General features: G+C 39.5%; 1 protein-coding gene across 1 annotated transcript in view; it reads right to left on the bottom strand.

Moving 5' to 3' along the window:
- Snd1 (staphylococcal nuclease and tudor domain containing 1) overlaps positions 1–22,381 on the bottom strand; it is a 391,403-nt gene that overhangs the window by 206,317 nt on the left and 162,705 nt on the right. The window contains exon 12 of the mRNA XM_075953759.1: positions 5,535–5,635. Coding sequence (XP_075809874.1) covers positions 5,535–5,635 — 101 coding nt within the window. The remainder of the gene's footprint in view (positions 1–5,534; positions 5,636–22,381) is intronic.

The raw sequence follows: 22,381 nt of genomic DNA, 5'->3' as shown, positions 1-22,381 counted from the left end.
GGAACAAAACTCCCTGAAAATCAAAACCGAAGAAAAGCAAAAGTCAGCCTGTTTGCTTGCTAGTTCAGAAGTCTGACTCAAATAACTATAGGAAAGTGAAGCTAAATGTGAACAATGCACACACAGAAGAAGGGGTTCACAAAGATGGGGCTGAGTCTGCTGGATGACACCCCTGGAACAAAGAGGTCACCCAGAAGTCCTACAGCACTCCCGCGGGCAATAAGGCCCTATATTCATACAGGTATCAAGATGAGTTAGCAGAGGCAATGAAGGGATCAAGAAAGGTGAGGCAGGAATACAGGTGGAAAACACAGAGCAAGCCTGTTACAAAAACCAGACCATCTCTCTTAAAAAGTAAGCTTGTAAGATAGATATAAACCACTGTAGTCTGTACTCCCTGTATGAGCCATTCTTTACCCGTCTGTAGACATGGGCCCCTCCACCATTTCACCATTGTGAAATGTGCCATACTCTGAGCAACATTGTGGAATGGCTCAGCTGACAATTGCTGAGACCGCTGTTTCCAGGGGTGAAGTTGGGAACCTCGTAAAATGGAGTGTGTAACTGTGTGAAGCTTGACCCTAATTTTATTTATGGGTGAATTTTAATAAATTTTAATACAATATACAGAAAAAATATGAAATATAAGCTGGTAGATTTTTATGGATTTGCTAAATTGGAACTCAAAGTAATTGAGAAGTCCGGCACAGGGAAAGGTCACCCCAGAAAATTTTCACTTTTCAAGAAAGCACTGGCAAAAAGGAAAGAATGAGATTTTAATCACTGCAGCTAATTACATAGAGGACTAAATCACAAGAAGAGTTATTTAAGTGTCTTAAATACAATAAAAAGTAATTAACAGGAAGCGCCATCTTGACAGCTTCACATCACAAACCAGGCCTAAAAAGATCAGCAAATCCCCAACTCGGGAGCTAGAGAATGAGAAAGCCTCAAGGTTGATCTCTTTATTTTTTATTTAAACTGTTTTGATTAACAGATAACAGCTCTTGCCAACTCCACAGTGAAGTTAATCAAGAAAAAAAATTAATCTATCAGAGGAATGATGAACCCTGTCTGCACCAATTCCTTAGATGGTTAGACACTGGGAGCTGCAGCCTGGGTGACAACAGCAAGGACCTGGGAATCACATCCCTTCCATACATTGTGGAATCCATACATCAAGGGAAAACCGTAAGGGTTTCACTGAGCCCTACGTACTGAGAACACAGACAATTCACACATTTTGCATGTGTGGTACATCTAAAAGTTTCTTTTAAAATAACCCTCTGGGGGCTGGAGAGATGGCTCAGCGGTTAAGAGCACTGACTGCTCTTCCAGAGGTCGTGAGTTCAATTCCCAGCAACCACATGGTGGCTCACAACCGTCTGCAATGAGATCTGGTGTCCTCTTCTGGCCTATAGGCAGGATACTGTATGTATGTATGTATAAATAAATAAATTAATCTAAAAAAAATAAAATCATCGTCTGCAAGACACCATCTCATCTGCCTCTCTCTTCCTACTCCCCTGGAATCACCAACTTCAAACGTGCTCTTCCCATCAGGGGAGTTGCAACAACAGGAGAGCCATGAGGTGTGGAACAGGCCACATAGGCATGGCAGCCTGCAATCCTTTGGACAGGTATCTCCTGCACTGCACACTAGCCTGACGAGCCTGCCTTCCAGAGAGGAAGTGCTTACTACAGAACACCCTAAATATACCCATACAGCCCATGACCACAGCAAGTACAGGGCAGATGCTAGTGACAGGGACAGAGGCCCACTCTCAAAAACTTGGATTTGTTCAGTCATTTGCTTTGGTTCAAAGTCAAGTTTTTCCCAGTGGTTCTTGTTATTTTAATTATACTTCTTAAAAAATAACATTAAGCAATGATATGTAAGTACATAAGGAATAACTTTATGATTTTTAAAATGCCTGCAAAACAAGTGAGCCAGAGAACTGTAACAGAAAAAGGAAAAGAAAACTTCGAAATTTCTACGGTTCTGTAATTAGTATTTTTAATTCCTCACTTCAGATGCTGTTCTCTAGGATACCAAGTAAGTGCCCATGTTTCTCACGCACTGGAGATCTGAAAATACGGGCTCAGTGGGTACAGGTGCTGCTCAAGTCTTGACAGCTTGTTAGATTCCTGGAACCTAGATAGTAAAAGGAGAAAGAACTCCTTCAAGGTGTCCTCTGCCCTCCACATGGCGGATTCATGCCCTACAACCCACATATCTGTACAAAGAAACCTAAGAAAATTGATAAAGCTTAGGTAAAACCCTCTTTTCTACACAGTTTTAAATAAGAAAGCATTAAATCAGAAGAAAGGGGTCTTAATACAAATTAAACATTTAAATTTACTTATTAGTAACTCATTTTTCTACAATATTATTTTAGCTATTGTTTATTTTTTTTTACTAAAGGAAATTCAGGGATGAAATGATGATATAGGTATGAATAATTTGCATTAGTATAGATTTTGCTTTATTGATAGAGATTTACGGTCAATTTTGTTATATGTATAAATGTTTCTGATGTAACTTTTACTTGATAACTGTTTTGTTATATGTAATTTTGCTATGTTAAAGTTAAAGCCTTTTTTTGTTTAAACCGAAAAAGGGGAAATGATGGAGGAAGGTCATTGGTTAAATTAAAAGAAACTGCCTTGGCCCATCTCATTGGTTAGGAGATATGTGGGAGGAGTAAACAGAACAGAATGCCGGGAGGAAGAGGAAGTGAGGTCAGACTCCGCAGCTCTCCTCTCCAGAGCAGACGCAGGAGAGACGCCATGCTACCTGCTCCAGGGAAGACGCACGCTATGAAGCTCTGACCCAGGATGGACTTAGGCTAGAATCTTCCCGGTAAGACCGGTGCTACACAGATGATAAGAAATGGGCTAGTCCAGGAGCGAGAGTTAGCCTAGAAGAGGCTAGGTAGAAATGGGCCAGAGCAGTGTTTAAATGAATACAGTTTGTGTGTAATTATTTCGGGGCATAAGCTAGCCGGGCAGACGGCTTGGGGTGTTGGGGACGCAGCCCTGCCACCGCCCCTATTACTACAAAATGAGATAAGCAAAACCAAACCAGTTGCACATGGAACACAAAAACAAGTCTGGAAGTTCACCTGAGAACTAGGGAATCTATCATTATTATCAAGCTTCAAAAACAAGTAAAGGAGAAGACTCTCAATTACTGTCCTGACTAGAACAAACAAACCTGATGGCTTACCCTAAAAGCCTATCTGGCGCATGTGCGTGTGTGTGCTAATGCAAGCACACACCTGTAGTTACCCAGGGAACAAAACATGCAAGTACTTCTAGGTATGCGTCCTGAAGGGACCTGAACACCATTACAGTTAACAAATCAGTCAACAAGTTCCCTGTGCTTTGTGTCTGCTGGCTACTGGAGCTCTGACAAAAAAATAAGAGGAGACAAAATTCCTAGGGAATGATAGCTTCAACAATATTGGTAACCTCTAATATCAAGACTATATCAAGTCTCTCTTTTCCAAATAAATCAAGTACAGAATACATAAGAAATGCAAAGAACTCAATAGCCAAAGAGCAAGTGATTGAACTTCGAAATAGGCAAATCACTGGAATAGAAATTTCTTAAAAGAAAGCATACAAATGACCATATTAGAACATAGTCGCCGGGCGGTGGTGGCGCACGCCTTTAATCCCAGCACTCGGGAGGCAGAGGCAGGTGGATCTCTATGAGTTCGAGACCAGCCTGGTCTACAAGAGCTAGTTCCAGGACAGACTCCAAAACCACAGAGAAACCCTGTCTCGAAAAATAAAAAAAAAAAAAAAAAAAAAGAATAACATAGTCACTGTCACTAGTGACAAGGCATATATAAAAAACAGTGACCTGCAAGGACAGTGAGGTATCACCTCTATCCAGTCATGGTCAGAACAGTAACAAGTCACAAAGGCTGTTTGCAGAAAGGAGATCTCGAGCACTATTTGTGGGACTGTAAACAGCACAGCCATTATAGAAATACTAGGGAAGTAACTCTCTCTCATTCCACCTAGTGAATCCATATTTGGTGGACTATTAAATAAAAACCTGAACAGAATGATTAAGTGATAAAATAAACTTGAACCTGAAGGTCTGAGTTACATGGCAAAGCCACAACTCTTTTCCTAATGTGAAAATACATTAAAGTTGGCTGTCCCAGATTATCCTAAAAAATTAAAGAAACCCAAAAGTCAGTTAATGAAGGAATTCAAATGAGGTCATGTTGGCGTCACCCCCAAGGCATAAATAAATATTAAAACAACCAACTACAGTTGGTTCCCAAGTATCTGATTTTTGGCACTATAAATTGATTTTTAAATATACTTTTGTGGTATGTATGTAAGACAATCAACTCTGATGAAGTGTTAAACGTTGGTGGAGGCCATCTGCCAAAAATAAAGATGCATGTTTGTACAGACATGAAACTGTTTCCCAGGAACTAGAGAGCAGGCGCAGCAATCTATGGAAACGGCTACTGTTTTCTCCAGTCAATTCTAATACAGGTTACTAATCTCCAGCATTTTCCAATACAAAAACATTACACTCAGTTTGAAAGAACTGGTGATAAATTGATAATAAATGCAAGATAGATAGAGTGACGACCAAAACACGACCTAGTTTTCCACATTTCAAAATACTATCTGATCAGTCAGAAGCTGACACAGGAGTGGGAACTCCCTGAGGGGAGGCTTCTGCCGCATAGGAGAGTTCTAGACGTTACGTAGTAAAACATATTTCTCCCTTTCGGGTTATTGCTGTCACTCATATGCATATCTCATACTGGGCTTCATTGTACGTTCAATAAGACAATCCCTGTTTTGATGAAAGCCCCATTCTTTGCTTCCCCTTCAAAGAAATGAAAAATACCAGTTTGGTAACAAAGAGCACTTAGGACTGTTAAGGAGAGAGGGAACAAGGATAGTGCTGGTATATTGTATGCATAGTAAGAATTGCTACTGGGGACTGACTGATTGTCTCACTATACGTTATGAGAGCATGGCCCAGCAGGTTTCCTCCCTCTATTGTCAGAAACTTCCCTTGAAAGATTCTGATCAGCAAGACTACCCTACCTAGAGACCTTGAAATGCAGCTGGGGCATAGCCAGTACATCATCTCTGTAGAAAGAAAATGTCCACTTAGCTTAGCTTCTCTCTCCCTTCTAAAACTCACCTTTCTAAACCAACATACAGAAGCTCTTAACTAATTTTGGTTAGTACCTAGGGACAGCTTGATATTCAATAAATTGCATTATTAATAGTAATAATGTATTTCATAGGGCCAACCACACAGAGCCCAATAAATCTTAAATAATAACAATAATGGAAGTATATGATTAGCTAATGAGTGATTATAAAGTACTATACAAATATAAAGTGCCACACAGGCACATAATTATACTCCACTGGGTTAAGTGCAAGAGAAAGCAAAGCAATGCGAAAGGGGGGCATTTGACTGAGCAGAGTATTCAGCTTCTTAAAACCAAAGCCAAGTCTCTGCCAGTTATAACACTCACATTCCTCCAATGGTGACAGTGGCACAGGTACGCTCTGAAAAGGCAGGCACCGTTTCTGTGGCTGGGCTGGCTGGTCTAATGTAGTCCACAGTCACATTGACCTGGAAATAAATAATCAAGAGTGTTAGGTTTAGAAGCCTATGACATCTCAGTGGCAGTCGCGGACACTTGTACAATCAGCTCAGGTAGACTTTATTTGTCTGAGATAAAAGCAACAACATAAAGTCAGCTAACACATAGCAGAAAAAAGATCTATAAAAGACATAATGGAGAAAGGACGGTACCCAGAACCCACCAAAAGCTCTTGAAGCTAAGAACAATTTGATTAAGAAATGTCCTAAGACTCAAACAACACAAAGACAATATATAGATGATGAGAAAACATTGGCAACGATGATCCACTCAAAATCTCACTAGGTAACTGCAATTTCAAGCAATGGAATATGCGCTGGGGATGGTGCTTGGTAATAAACCATTTGGCTGCCTTGTACAAGACTCTACGTTGAATCTTCAGTTTTGCAAAGGTATCCCTCTATCCTATGTTGTGGAGGGACAGTTTTAGTTTTATAATCTGGGATAATACAAAGGCTTTGCAAGAGTCTGGAGCAAAGGAATTCTCATTCACACCTGCTGGGAATGCAATCACCATTGATATCAAATGTTGGAAAACAGTTCAGTAATTTCTTAAACAACTAAGCATAAATTCAGAAATATCTCCTTGAATTTACTTGAGAGAGTTGAAGACGTGGAAGTTAGCAGTAGTTTTGTTCACAGTTGACAATAATTAGAGGCAATGATGGTGACCTTCTGGAGATTAATAGAAACTGGGAAAGCCTGATGGTGGACTATTATTCACTACAGAAATGAACATGAACAGACACAGAGGAAGCTCAAATGTGTATTATTAAATGCAAGAAGCCCATCTGCAAAGGCAACATACTGCAGTGTCTTAAACCTAAAGCCTCTCTAAAAGAATAGTTTGTTTTTAAAAAGAAATTAAGAAAAACACTGATTGAACAAAAGTCCTATATGAGACAAATTCTACTGAATCTACTAGGTTGGCAGAATTCTTGAACCACCACCAGATGTTACAACAAAATAATTCTTAGACCATTTCTGCATCAAACACCTGTGTCTAAATATATGACTTGCCTCCTCAGAAAGACTGCATGAAATTTCAGTCTACCCTAACTTCTCCTGGGCCAAGTAAAGAACCATCAAGAAGAACAAGATGGCAATCACAAGGATGGTTGGATCTGATTTCACAGTGTCTAAATCGAAGTGACACATCTAACTAGGTTTAATAGCAACACGGTTGGAGTTAGGAAGGTTTGAGGGGGGATAAAAAATATACTAGGACAGGAGACCAGAAGAATCAGTAAGTTTTCAATGAACAAAGAACATGCAAACAAATAGAAAGCTGCATGCATAAAATGAGAACAGAGTTCGATAAAGAAACTGTGAGGATACTGAACAATACTATCTCTTTATGAAATAGTTTAATATAAGTGTGTTCATATGTCATAACTAATTATGTGGGATTCATTAGGGAACATTACAGGTCATATCTGTAAGCTTTGGTTTGGGCCTTAGCCAAGCTTTATATATCTACAGTAAAGACAAACTCTGACTCACACAGCATGAAGCCATTTATTTCTGAGTAAAGAATGCCTTTTCTAACTACACCTAAAGACAGCATACTGTACAGATATTAAGTTCATGTACATTGCTAGTCAACACCAATCCAATCCTTTTAGTTTGTCTGTTCTTCACAAACATTTTAAAAACAAAACAAGAAGGGACTCAGGAGATGTTTCAGTTGGTAAAGTGCTTCCCACAAAAACATAAGGGTTTGAGTTCTATTCCCAACGTCCACCAAAAAAAACAAAACAAAAAAAAAAAACAGGACAACAGCAGATGCATGTAAACTCAGCACCAAGGGGCAGAGACAAAAGGACTTCTAGAAAAATTGGTGAGCTTCAGGTTCAATAAAAGACTTCTTTCAAAAAGACATCTAATGATGACTTCAATTAAATCTCTACAAATATGTTATTAACACATACATACAAACATGAACACACATACATAAGTTTTTCAAAAACCACATAAAAGAGTCAAAGATCTTAAAATTTCAACTGTCAAATCACTAACCTGGAGACCACCAAATCATACTTTTAAATGTGGGGGAAAACTGCCAAACCAAAAAATAGGAACCATATCAGAGACCAGGCACAAAGAATTGAAACTGGGTAAATCATGAAGATGACTTAAGTAAGGATGGCTCCTAAAAGCGGGCATCTGCACTCAAATGTTATAAATATGAGAAATGTGCAGAGACAGGGAATTAACCTACAAATACCTCAGAGTTTTAAAATGTTTCCTTGCATATAGCTGAACTCAGTTACTATCGTGGAAGGGAGCATGGGTGAGGCAGACTCTAAAAAAGAAGTCTCTAGGTAAGTTAGTTCACTCAGAACTCTGAAGAAAAGGCCTCCAGCCTAACTACAAAAGTAAGAAGCTGTAAAACTAACAAGAGTATCTGAAGCCATGGAGAAAAGCACATATAGGAGGTCAAAATGTCAGCCAAGCATGAACAGGTGGCCAAACCAAGTATCAGCCACAAATGGGAAATCTATCTCACAACCTTTCCCCAAATCTCAGGGACCATCCTAGAAGAGGGGAGCGGAGATCTTAAGAGCCAGAGGCCATGGGACCTGCCAGGATCACTGCACTTATGAGCTCACAGTGGCTATGGTAGTCTGCTCAAGAGCCATACGAGATCAACCAAGTCAACAGTCCAGAAAGAAATAGCAAGGGTCTCATTAGCCCCACCTAAGCTGAGGAGCTATAGGCAGCTGATGGGCTACCAGGAAGGGAGAGTTGATTTTCTTTAAGGGTGTGGCTTCTGGTACAGTCGTCATATTCCGGGAGATGGTCCATACCCAGAAACATATGGACTGCAAAAGTGAGCTGATGAGTTATTAAATTTAAAAAGAGGAAAAAAGGGAAGTGAAGTTGGGGGAGGGGGATAAGGTGATAGGAATGGATCTATGAGGAACTAGGAAACAAGAATATGATTTAAATACATTGTATAAAATTTTCGAAGAATTAATAAAAGAATTTTTAAATAAATGGAAACAACAAAGTAGACATATCCCTGAATTTTCAATAAACCATTCAACAAATTCATGTCCCTAATTCCTACTAGCAGGAGGAAAGAAAAAAATTATCAATGCTTAAAAATGAAGTGAATCCCAAAAGTACCTTGTACATGCTAATGTTAAGCTGCCTCCTCAACCAGAGATGAAAGGGGTCAGCTATTAGAATAGACGTATTACTGGGAACATTCTCTATTCAACAGTGTCACAACAGGAGTAGTTGTGGCTATGGTGGAGTAAGGACAACAGCGGAACACCTGTGCATCCAGGCCAGAAGGTCAGCCTGAGGTGCCCCCAGGGCCTGCCTTCCAAGGGAACCCATGGGACACACCTCCCACACACACCCTTAATATTCACTAACCAAAAGAAATAACAACTACATTCATCGTTCAGTTAATTATTTCCTATGTCAAGAGAAAGAGAATTGCAAATGAGTCAGAGATTAAAGAGCTCTTCATGGCGGCAACATTATTAAAGAAAATCTCAGATACAAACGAGGCTCTGAGAATAGACCACAGCCAAGATACACACCTGCAGGCAACTATGACAAACCAGGAATTAAAGTCTATGTGTAATTAGCATTTATGTCCCTCTCCTGTGGATTCTCAGATCTGTTCCTTTACTTGGTGTTTTTCATCTCCAGATATTCATCACTGACCTGTCAATCACTCTGAAAATCCAAAGTTTAAACAAGTTCAATTAAAATGACTGGAAAACTTAGAAATGTCTATCTGAATAAATGATGACCTGTATTCCAGGTTTTTGCTAAGTTGATATGAAATGGCCTGAGCTAAGAAGAGGAAACTGATTAGTACAAAGTTGGTCCTTCCTATGTTAGCAAAGATGCTGATGATAATGAAATGATGGAATATGATCTACTGAAGGTATGTAGAAAGAACATCAATGGCAGATGCTCCAGAATTGGCTGCTCGACATGTGTGTGGCATCTTCACATGGACCTGAGAGATCTACATTGGAGTTTTATAGTACCATTTAACTTTATAAAAGACAGTCTAGATAAAAATGGAATATTACACCCTAAGTTCTTTAATCTTTGTAATTTATACCTTCCTTTTACACAATTAACTTAAACATACAGTTAGTAAGCACCAAGAGTTTGACGACCGTGTCTTTTGTTCAGTGAAGGAATTGGCATGTGACTTGCAGTAATACAGTAAATGTTTGTTATATGAATGAATGTATGTAATCAGGAATGTTTTCAGGCCCCAAATTCTGAAAGATACCTTTGAAATGAGAAAATAGGGCATTTTAAGGACACTTTGAGAAGTTGTTGGCAACTTTGCTGTTTTTTATAACAAGAATAGTGATTTCAACTGTGGGTGTGGTGAAGGAAGCCTGAGAAAGGAAAAGCATTTTAAAATTGTGATGAAACTCCAATGTTTACCAAAAAAAAGGTAACTAGCATGAGAGACAAAGCAAGTAAAAAATACATTATAGTATTTCTTGTTTTGCATTTCTGTCTGCTGTAAAGCCTGAAAGCAGCTGTATTAAAAAAAAAATCACTCTGGACCATACTTACACTCTGAGCATCTATGTACATTCTTCACTTAAGAAATGACTTGAAAACATCAAAACACCAAAGAACTTGATAGATGCTAATTTAATAAGGAAATGTGACCTACCTAAGCGTTAACAGTGGGGTAAGGAGAAGAGCAACTGCATATCCACAACATTTCCAGTTAATGGATTAAGTTTACTTTTAATATAAATACAGCTGTTACATGAAACTATTTTGCATAACTACCACATAATCCTACCTATTAGTTAACACAGTGAATCATAAATTCACAGGAAGCTACAAAAACGCTCTAACTTTAGAAAGGAGCTCTGTTATCACCTGTTCTGACTGCAGAATGTGTAGGTAGTTACAGTGAGCATCTATGAACCTCTGACACAGAAAAGACAGCATCATCTGGGCCTAAATCCAAGTCACGCTGCCCAGAAATAAAAGGGAGTAAAACAAGAGAGCTTCTAAAGCCAGGTAAGAGGACAGCAGTGGAGCAGCCAGGCTGCATACAGAGGTGGCTCCCAACAACCTTACAGAGCAGCTGTGTGCACCTGCAAGTGTCTCTGCCTTGCTCTGCTTGGAAGAAAAGTGTTAGTATGCATGAGACATTAGAACAGGGCATGACTCTGAGTAAGTACCATGCAAGCATCACTTATTTTTAGATAAACAGTTACTGATGTTCTCAGAACAGTGCCTGGCACAGAGTAAGTGCTAAATAAGTATGTATGAGATAAACAAACACACCTACACATACATATATGCATAAATAAGACACATGTTGACTCAAATCATTAGACTGCTGAAATCATTAGACAGACAGCCTCAATTAACTACACTTTTCTCCTTAAGGAGTCACAGCAAACAAGAATGTGTACCTCATCCATATTCATCCCAACTTAGAGATAAGTAGATCTTATTTTAAAGAATGACACACTATTTAGTATTTGTTTAAATGTTTTAAGGATTAATTTTGCAGGTACTAGTTATTGAATATTTTATTTACTGAAGATAATGAAGGAGAATGCTGCGAACCATCTCAATTAGTAGGTTAACTGGAGAAATTCTGTGCAGGATACTTCTTGACTTATTAAACGAGGAAGATAATGAATAAAGAAAGACCATGAGTACGTTTGTTTGTTTTGGACTTTACAGAACCTTCCACACATATCCCCTAATATTTAAAATTAACACACAATTCTAGTCTTCTTTACCTTAAGGGCTAAAGTTTATCCTAAGATAGGTGGTAACTGGACGGTAACCAATGCATATGTTAAAAAATTGGTTTTTTTAAGTTAACGATGATACGTGTTGTTTGCAGAATTATTAAAAAGAAAATGAACATGAGTTTTTACTTATTTAAGCTGAAACTTGTGTTTCATCGGCCATTTTGTGTATTGGTGTGTCTTAAATTAAGATAGCCTTTATAACAAGCATTCATAAAGACATACACATTCTGTTGCTTCATTTTCACTGCAACAGACCAAAGAACATAAACCAGTGCTCGTAGGCTACCTCTGCGATCAAGCCTAGATTATTCTGGAACACCCCCTTCCAAATCACTGTAATTAGGTGCTAAGACTGCATTTCCTCTAGTGTGTTTGTGCTGCTCTCTCATCTCCAATCACGCTTCCCACATACACATCTACTTTAACCACACTTCATTCTCATCAATGGAGTGGTAACCTTAAAAACCTTTAAAAGCCCAGAGTCACCTTTCTTACTTGATGCTTTTCTAACAGATGAGTCCCTTACTTCCACTATCCCACCCCAAGCACATATACATCCCAGCCTACACGGGCAGATGCTTTAATCTGCTTTGAGAGAAAAGGTAAAACACAACGTTCATAAGGAAGGTCACAGGAGATGTTAAGAGTCCACACCTGACATTTAGCATTTGGCTAACTGGACATCACTGCTGGCTGATAAACCTTCAGCTTGGTAAATATTTAATTAAAAGCACACACTCAAAATTCAAAAATATAAGATGAAATGTTTTATATAAGGAGCCATGTGGGACTGGCAAAGTAGTGATAGCTAATCTGACAGCAAAAGTAACTGAATATACAGTGTACCACTAACCATAAAAACAAATGAGGAGATACAGTTTTGAAAATTAAAATTATTTCCATTCAATTTGATGGGGATTAAAACTAGAGATCACCACTTGAAAATATCTTCTCAGATGGCAGCATTTTCATTAAACTTGACTCTTTGAAAGGATTTATCTATTTTTATTTTACATGCATTGGTGTTTCGCATGTATGTCTTGTAAGAGTGTCAGATCCCTTACAACAGGGGTTACAGACAGTTGTAAGCTGCTATTTGGGTGCTGGGAATTGAACCCAGGTCTCTGGAAGAATAGCCAATGTTTTCAACTGCTGAGCCATCTCTCCAGTCTCATACTTGTTTCCACACGTATAATTAAGGAGTGTAATTGATGTTTGTTCTAATATTCCATTATCTCATTATTATGTCACTGTCATAACTCGAACCCACAACTTTTAATACCAAGCCACTGGTCTCTAAAGGCAAACTGACCAAGAATGTCCCCTGTGCTCCTTGGCACATTCCAGCTTATTCCTAATCACAACTATAGCTTCTCATTATTTTCCCTAGGGACAGAACTTGAGGGTGGGTTTTCCCCCCCTCTGCTGTACAGTGTCAATTAAAGTAATCTGTGTCCAAAATTGCCAAGGTCATCAGCAGTCAGGGGAAATTAAATCAAAACGTCTAGAAGTCTCCCTGGAGGAGTTCCAGCCATATAAGCAGCACAAAAACATGGAGCTACTTATGCCTTTGTGGAGAATATGTCAGCCAGTCTTTAAAATAGTAGCAGCAATGAAGAAGAGATGATACTTAGTAGACGGTATGCACAAAGGGGTTGTGCTTAATAGCAAAGTGTGCACTACTTCAGAATGTGCAAAAGTAAAAAGTTATGGTACATCTGTTAATAAAGTCAGTCTATGAAGATTTGCAATGTCCTCTACTCACTGTGAAGAAAACTTGGGAAACCTAGGAAATAAAGAAAGAAAGTATGGAAAAGCTACCCTCTATCAGCATAGTGCAGAACACTCACTTCCTTTTCTCCGGCATGCTCATAAGCTGGCACTGAGAAACCATTCTGACTAGGGATAATGCATTCAAGGAAGTTAACTAAAGGCCAATGTTAAGATGGTGAATTGGCCTCACAGAGCTGTGTCGTGACCTAAGAGATTTGTAAAGAAAGATGTAATCATTCTTTAGGATTTATTTGGAACAAAATACAGCCCAATAATAGATGACTTTGTATTAATAGATCACTTGGCATCATAATTATTCTTAGTTTTGTGGCTAAGTAAGCATTTCAAAATAATTGACCTTTCTGCGGACCAAACGCAGGACTGCAGGAATGCTCTACCACTAGACTGCATAAACTCACTCTAGGAATTTATTTATACACAGAACTGAACCTTCCACTTCCCCAGCCCTCGCGATCCTATCCTTAAATTATCAGATAAATGTAGCAAAAATTGTTCCTCAAAATTTAGTTTCGCCATCTGATGCATCGATTCACTCATGGGTATACATTTTAAAAAAATGTAAAACAGGGTCTTTACAAAAAATCTGAATGTGCATGTTTAGCAACATTAGTCACAGTAGCCAAAATGTGGAAACAAGAAATGTCCATCAATGGATGAATTGATGAACTAAATGTGGCACTTAGGACTAGCACTCAGGCTCAAAGGAAGGAAACTCTTGACGTGTATGACAAGAGGTACTGTGAAGGCTTCATGGTAAGTAAAAACAAACATTACATAAAAGACATATAAAAAAGGGACAATGAATGTCACCATTTAAGTGAGGTGCCAAGAGCACTTAAATTCAAGAAGGCAGAAAGGACAATGAAACTTGGCAGGGGCTGGAAGGAGGAATAATGTTAATGACTACAGTTTCAGTTTCCCAACATGCGGAAGTTCTGGAAATGGATGGAGATCAGCAGGGCACAGTATTTTAAGATACACTAAAAATTATTCTGCAGATGAAGAGTATGATGTGCATTTTAACACCACTAGACTTCAAATATCCTTGGATACCATCGGTCAGCAACAGTTTAGCAGCATTTAAGACAAATCTAAATTAAGTCTGACAAACTCCTGAAATTCTCGGTTGCATCAAGAAGCCAGTTCTACAGAAGCTTCTCAGTTGAGAACTCAAGAAACTAGACTTTAAAAGGCTAATTAACCCAATTAAAAAATGGGGCACTGAACTGAACAGAGAATTCTCAACAGAAGAAGTTCAAATGGCCAAAAGACACTTAAGGTCGTGCTCAATCTCCTTAGCAATCAGGGAAATGCAAATCAAAACAACTTTGAGATATCATCTTACACCTGTCAGAATGGCTAAAGTCAAAAACACCAAGGATAGCCTTTGCTGGAGAGGCTGTGGAGGAAGGGGTACACTCATCCATTGCTGGTGGGAATGCAATCTTGTGCAACCACTGTGGAAGTCAGTGTTTCGGTTTCTCAGGAAATTCGGGATCAACCTACCCCTCGACCCAGCAATACCACTCTTGGGAATTTACCCAAGAGATGCTCTATCATATGTCAAAAGCATTTGTTCAACTATGTTCATAGCAGTATTATTTGTAATAGCCAGAACCTGGAAACAACCTAGATGCCCTTCAATGGAAGAATGGATGAAGAAAGTATGGAATATATACACATTAGAGTACTACGCTGCGGTAAAAAACAATGACTTCTCGAATTTTGCATGCAAATGGATGGAAATAGAAAACACTATCCTGAGTGAGGTATCCCAGACCCAAAAAGATGAACATGGGATGTACTCACTCATAATTGGTTTCTAGCCATAAATAGGGGTCACGGAGTCTACAATAGGCGAATCTAAAGAAGCTAAGTAAGAAGGTGAACCCAAGGAAAAACATATAGTTATCCTCTTGGATAAGGGAAGTAGACAAAATTGCCGGGGAGAAAAGTGGGATGTTGGGGGTGGGGTGGGATGGGGGTAAGGGGAGATGGGGAGAGAAAAGGTAGAAGGAAAGGAGGGGGGACTTGGGGAAACAGGAGGATCGGGATAAAGGAAGGTTGGATAGGGGAGCACGGAACACCATTTCTTAGTTAAAGGACCCACTTTAGGATGGGCAGGAGACTTGACCCTAGAGGGGATCCCAGGTGCCCAAGCTGAGGCCCCCAGTTAGTTCCTTGGGCAGCTGAGGATAGGAAACCTGAAATGACCCTATCCTAGAGCAATACTGACGAATATCATGCATATCATCCTAGAACTTTCATCTGGCGATGGATGGAGATAGAGACAGAGACCCACACTGGAACACTGGATAGAGCTCCCAAGGTCCCAAGGAGGAGCAGAAGGAGGGAGAACATGAGCAAAGAAGTCGGGACCACGAGGGGTGCACCCACCCACTGAGACAGTGGAGCTGATCTACTGGGAGCTCACCAAGGCCAGCTGGACTGTTACCAAAAAAAGCATGGGATAAAACTGGACTCTCTGAACATGACCAACAATGAGGGCTGATGAGACGCCAAGGACAATGGCACGCGGTTTTGATCCAACGCAATGTGCTGGCTTGGTGGGAGCCTAGCCAGTTTGGATGTTCACCTTCCTAGATATGGACGGAGGGGGGAGGACCTAGGACTTACCACAGGGCAGGGAACCCTGACTGCTCTTTGGACTGGAGAGGGAGGGGGAGAAAAGTGGGGGGAAGGGAAGAGGGGTGGGAGGAGGGGGAGAAGAATGGGAGGAGGGGGAGGGAAATGGGAGGCTGGGAGGAGGTGGAAATTTGTTATTTTTTTCTTTCTTTTCTTTATTCTCCTTTTATCAATAAAAAAAAAAGTACAAGACAAAAAAAAAGAAGCCAGTTCTATCATATTCCCAGAGAAAGAGGTGGTTCTCAAAGGAAACTGATAATTAGAAATTACATTTAATAACTTCAATAAATATAAATAGAGATCAAAGGCACTGCTTCCATAGCACAACACCATCTACTTTTCCTGTGTTAACTGCACTTTCTGAAAAGAAGAGCCACCCTTCCTGGAACATGCTGCACAGGGAGGTTCTGTGGGATCTACACAAATGGATCACTATTCCCATGAGGCACCTGGAGAACAGGGTGAGTAGCTCTGACTAACTTGATCTGTCTTTTGATGTTGTATACCCTGACACATTTCTTCTATGCAGAATGTCCTATCCCTCCCTCAGAGATCTGTCACTTGTAAATCTTTGAGAACTTTGTGGAATTTCCTCACTTTTACCTACTTCTTCAGTCACTACATATAGTAATTTCTATTTGTACTTCTGTCTAATAAATTTACACTTTCCTGTGTTTCTCCAAGTGGTATTTTTTGCCACTATCAGCAAACTTATTATATCTTGGAGTTCCTGTTACCATGTCTGGTAACATTTAAAATGGGATGTCCTTTGGCTGAGCAACTCTACTCCTGAAAACTAATTCTACCAAATGTCCCTTTTTCACTGATGTGGCCTAACATAAACATGAAACTACATGCTGAGCCCAGGAAATATGAGTTGGCAGAGCCACAGGCTGTCTTTTTTAGCAATGTCAATAAGACGATGAAGCTGCTGAAAGCAAGGGAGGTCTATACAATCTGTGATGGGAAAATGTTCAGATAAAAATGTCATTGCTCAGTGATACAGAAATGATTCCATTTGGCGGAACAAAAATAAGTATAGGATCTGGAGGGGCAAAAGTAAAGGATCTGGAGGAGCAAAAGTAAGAAATGCATAGGATCTGGAGGAGCAAAAGAAAGAGATGCATGGGATCTGGGGGAGCAATAGTAAGCTGCTTGGGATCTGGGGGAGCAAAAGTAAGAAATGCATGGAATCTGGGGGAGCAATAGTAAGCTGCTTGGGATCTGGGGGAGCAAAACTAAGAGATGCATAGGATCTGGAGGAGCATACTTGGCACAGAAGAGTGTATTTCTTTAGTTGCAATTAGTGGATTTTTTTCTGTTGGAAGTAAATAAAATTAAAGAGAAAACAAGATGAATGTTTGTAAACATTAATGGTAGAATAACCTGAAATACACATATAGCAAAAACATCTACCTTCAAAGCAAAACCAATAGCAACCTGCTCACAACTAGGAGCTTACATGTTGAGTATCTATTTCATCACCATTGTCCTCCACATCGAGGCCATGGTCACTGATCATCTGGTCCTGCCAACTAGCAAGCATTATACAGGACTGGCTAAGCAGTTAGAAGAACATGATCGGGTGCCCACTGGTGTGCTGTTGCCATGGCAGGTGGGCATCACTGTCTGCAAATGAACTGCCAATCTCACTATGAGCTGATCATGATCCTGCCACCACCACCTGCCTGCCATATGTTTTCCCTACTTGTCACATAACAAGGAACTGCATTTTGGCGTGCTGATCACTGACAGTTTGACACTACTGTTGATGTTTGTTGTACCTCACTGCAACCCTTCACAGAGTTAGAGAGAAGTGGAAGAGGGATAGGAGACAAGGCTGGCCACAGTGACTATTCAGTGTGACACAGCATTTTGTGGCAGAGGGGCCAGCTTTCCTTTAGCTCTAGATTGAAAGTTCTGGGGTTGTAGGGCTCTGTCCCATCTCAGCTCAGCCCAGATTCTACTCCCTATTGTGAGAGAAAAAAGCTCACTTTTCCCACCATAAAGCAAACATCTTCTGTTCCTTAAATTATCATAATACAGACAATGAAGACAGGAAGGATGCCAAAGGGGTTTCTTTGTTTACTGTGATGTAATGCAGAAGTAAGCATAGGGTGAGGTATCAAGAGTCATAAGATGCAAGCCTATGGAATACCACTCCAGAAGATGTTACAAAAGGGGGAAATGTGGTTGTATACCAGCAAGCTGGTCCAAAATGTGCTCCTTTAATTAGAACCCTAACTTCACTGTATACAACAGAGAATCTAAAAACACAAGGTTTATGACTATTATGAGCCAAAAAACTAGTATGTCCTGAAAAGAGGTTTTCAGTAGAATATAGGTGACAGATAGTGGCACATAAGAGATTACTAGAACTGTTGCTATACATGCTACCAAAGCCCTGATAAGTCTAGTGATAAGAATAAGAGGAACACATTCCATAAATTTGGACATCACTGATTCTAAATGAGGAGACTCTGCCCACATTTAACTGCTTGCTTATAACTTCTCTTAGCAAGTTAAACACACTGAATAAAATGCCAGCCAGCCAGCCAGCCAGCATTAGCACCAAGAAACACCAAATGTTTCTTCAGTAATTACTCCACCTAACAGGCAGATTTACCTTTTAGTTTAAATAAAACTTATGACATTTTAGTAAGATAAAATTCACCATTTTAAATTCCAAAGCATAGGGCTGGAGAGATGGCTCAGCAGTTAGAGCACTGGCAGCCCTTCTAGAGGATCCAGGTTCAATTCCCTGCACCCGTATGGCAGTTCACAGCTTTCTGTAACTCCAGTTCCAGAGGCTCTGACATCCTCACACAGACATACAAGCAGGAAAAACAAAATTCCTAAGTCTATTAACAATACTTCAACCATAGCAATTACTTAATTCTAATATACAATCATCAAAGCAGAAAGCAAACACTCTAACTGCTGCTCCCCTTACCCTTGGCAATCACCAATAGAGTTATTGCCCCTATGGATTTCACTGTTCTGAACATTTCACAATGTAACCGAATATTTCAAAATTTGCTGCCTCTTTTTTTTTTTTTAAATCAGGACAGGGTTACAAGGTTTAATTATCTATAATATGCAGTCAGACTTCAGTGCTTCCTAAGGTAGATGGTATGATGGACATACTTCTGAGATTACACCATAAATAGAAGTATGTTAAGAAGTACCACTTCACTAGTAAGATCGTATGACAACACTGGGAGCCAGCAGAGAATGACTGATGACATACATAAAAGAACTAACTGTAGCAAACAAGAGCTAAGTCATCAAGATCAAGCCATGTCAATAATGCAATCTCCTAGTTTGCTAACTTCATGTAACATCGACGAAATCTATTAAACTGGTAACGGGGGACTCTCTAAATCGGTGATCTAAACCTGTGGGTCTTGGGGTCACATCAGATATCCTTCATATCATATATTTATACTATAATTCACAACAGTAGCAAAATTACAGTTATGAAGTGCCAACAAAACAATCTTATGATTGAGGTCACTACAACATGAGAAACTGCATTAAAAGGTTTCAGCCTTAGGAAGTATCAATCAGTTCAAAGAAAAGGAAATTCCCCCAAGAATCTGTGCAACATAAACTAGACAGACATTGTACACAGTGTGCAACTTCATGTGGGTCTATAATGTAGAAAGACAGCACCCATAGACTTCTGCATTACTCTGTAAACACACTGAATCGGGGGATTCAAGTTTCAGGAACTCATTCTCCCCCTTGGGCTTCTAGAAACACCCCCCATATAAAGAGGAAGAGATCTCAATCTGATCTGCTGCCTGAGGTCATCTCTAGTTAACCTGATTCCTCTTCTGCCCTTACTGCTCGGAGTTCATAGTGAGAAAACAAATTTTTTCTATAACACAGTAGTCAAATGATAAAGAGAAATGGCTCATAACTCTACTTGTCAGTTAACGTGGGAAAGAACTTAATTCTTTTAAAAGCTGCTAGAAAAATGGTTTATTGGGTAAGAACACAGGTTTTTCTATTAGATGACCCAGGTTTGATTCCTTCCCAGTACTATGTCAGCTCACAACCGTCTGTAACTCAGGCCCCAGGGGATGTAATGTTCTTTTCTGGCATCGATGGTCACTAGGCACACATATGGTACAGATATACACATACACAATATATCCATACACATACAACAAACAATTTTTGAGGCTATTAGTTTAGTGTGTATGTTTGTGAACTCCAAGGTGTATACATACAAGACAACATAGATTTTGTAAGGAAGTTCTTTTCCTACCATGTAGGCCCTGGAGGTAAAATTCAGGTCGTCAGGCTTAGCAGCAAGCGCCTTTACCTTCTGAGTTGTCTTGCCTGCCCTATTCTTATGACAGTACAAAAGTCTCTTGTCAGAAAAGTCTCTATTTTAGACTAGGAGCTAAGTCAATGCCTGATGAACAAGGAAGTTTTGAGCTATGGACTATCTTCGTGTCAAAACATCAAGACAGAGAGCTAAGCTTAGAGAGCTAGGGATGGTATTACTCTTTAGACTTACTTAATTTTCTTTATGTGTGTAAGTGTTTTCCATGTACGTATTTGCATGACAAGTCAGAAGAGGGTGTTGGATCCAGTGGAACTAGAGTTAGGGGTGGTTGTGAACCACCGTGTGGATGCAGGGAACTGAACACAGGTTCCCTGCAAAGCAACAAGTGCCCTTACCTACTGAGCCATCTCTCTAGGCACCTAGTGATGGCATTCAATAATATTCCACCATGATAGCACTGCCACAGAATCCCAGGCAATGCTATGGAAAAGAAGAAAAGCCAAGCTCCTAGCAGCTACAGAAAGCAGTGAGGACATGTCCAATCAACAGGAGAAAGCACCCCAATACAATAACCAAGACTATGCAAAAGTACTCATGTCCCAAGAAATCAGCAAGTGTGGCTTCCAAATGCACACGAGAGCTTACTGCAGTCACTGCCCAAGACCTTCCTGTAAAACACTTTAGAGAGACATATCTGAATCCCAGACAATTCCACTGTACAATTTAGTACAACAAGGAGGTTCAGGAAAAAGGAGTGAAACTTGCTGTTAGAACAAGCAAAATGCTAACTCAATATATTTACTAAAAAAATGAAACAAAACAGTAAAGTAAATAAATTTTTAAATGACTAGATTCTAGAGTAATTATCTAATAAAATAGATAAAAAGACTATTATATACAGTCTCTTAATTTTCTTCATAAAAGCCAAACCAAGATGCATAGGCACAGTGAGACCGAATAAAAATTATGTGGTTAAATATAGGATGTGTATAATGAGTGATTACAGATGACAAGGCATAGATTGAAATGTTGCATCAAATCTAATGAAATGAGTATCACTTAGTGACATCAGCTATAATTCCCGTGAATATAAAATTTAATATTCAATGATAGCTTTGAAGCTAAAAGTACTAGAAAAATATCTTAAGGTCAAAGGAACTGTAGGCTTGTTCAGACAGTGTAACCTGGGGGGAAAAATTACTAGAAGCATGCTTGTACTCAACAGGTCAAATTTATTTAGTGCCTTTAAGTTCCTATTTTCTTATTTCATGCCGGAAAAACTACGATGGTTATATATAACATTAAAAAAAAAAGACCCAAATTTGGCAAATAAACTACCTGTGACCTAAGATCGAGATGTTTGCAAAACTTCCCCATAGTCAAGAACTAAGGAAATAAGAAATACCAAAAATGACAGCCTTATTGCGCATCAATTAGCTTTTAAAGCAGCTTTAAAGGGTGTGGGGGGATGGGTAGTGGGGATGGTACAGTACATGGAACTGGTAAGCTCAGCAAAATCTACACTAGCATGCACAAGGACCACGTCCAATCCCGTAGAATCCAAATTAACAACAACGAAAGTCGGGTATGATGGAATATATACTTAAAAATCCCAGCACTGTGGAAGCAAAGGCAGGCAAATCCTTGGAGTTTGCCGGCTAGCCAATTTAGGCTAATCTGTGAGCCCCTGATCCTGGTGAGAGACCATGACAAAAACCAAGGTAGACTGCTACTGAGGAATGACAGATATCCAGTTTCCTCTGTCCTTCATACACTAATACAGTTCCATGTACATGTATACAAGATGGGGAAAGAAGGAATATGCACGAGACACCTGGATGTGTAATCAGCAAAGAAATTCCCTATATTTCAGCATCTAGAATGTTACCTTTACTAACGAGATGGCTAAGAAGGAAACATAAAATGTTTAGAGTAACGAAACTGTATAAATCAGAATTTAGTTCTGGGTATAATGTTAAAGTGAATCTTAAACCTAAACTGGTTTAGTCTTCAAAGGAAAAACTGATACAACTGGCCACAAAGAATGCCCCAGAGCTGGTGTTAAACCTGTGTTCTTTCTCTAATAAATAATGGGACAGAGATTTCATTTACATCATAGAATTTAGCTTAGATTCATGCAAAACAAGTTAAGACTCCAATGTTTTCTTGAAAATGAGGCACAGGCTAGCAGCCTA

This window comes from Microtus pennsylvanicus, chromosome 19 (assembly GCF_037038515.1).
Source record: "Microtus pennsylvanicus isolate mMicPen1 chromosome 19, mMicPen1.hap1, whole genome shotgun sequence".
Lineage (NCBI taxonomy): Eukaryota > Metazoa > Chordata > Mammalia > Rodentia > Cricetidae > Microtus > Microtus pennsylvanicus.
The sequence above is the reverse complement of the archived record's forward strand: the minus strand, read 5'-3'. Positions and strand labels throughout refer to the sequence as shown.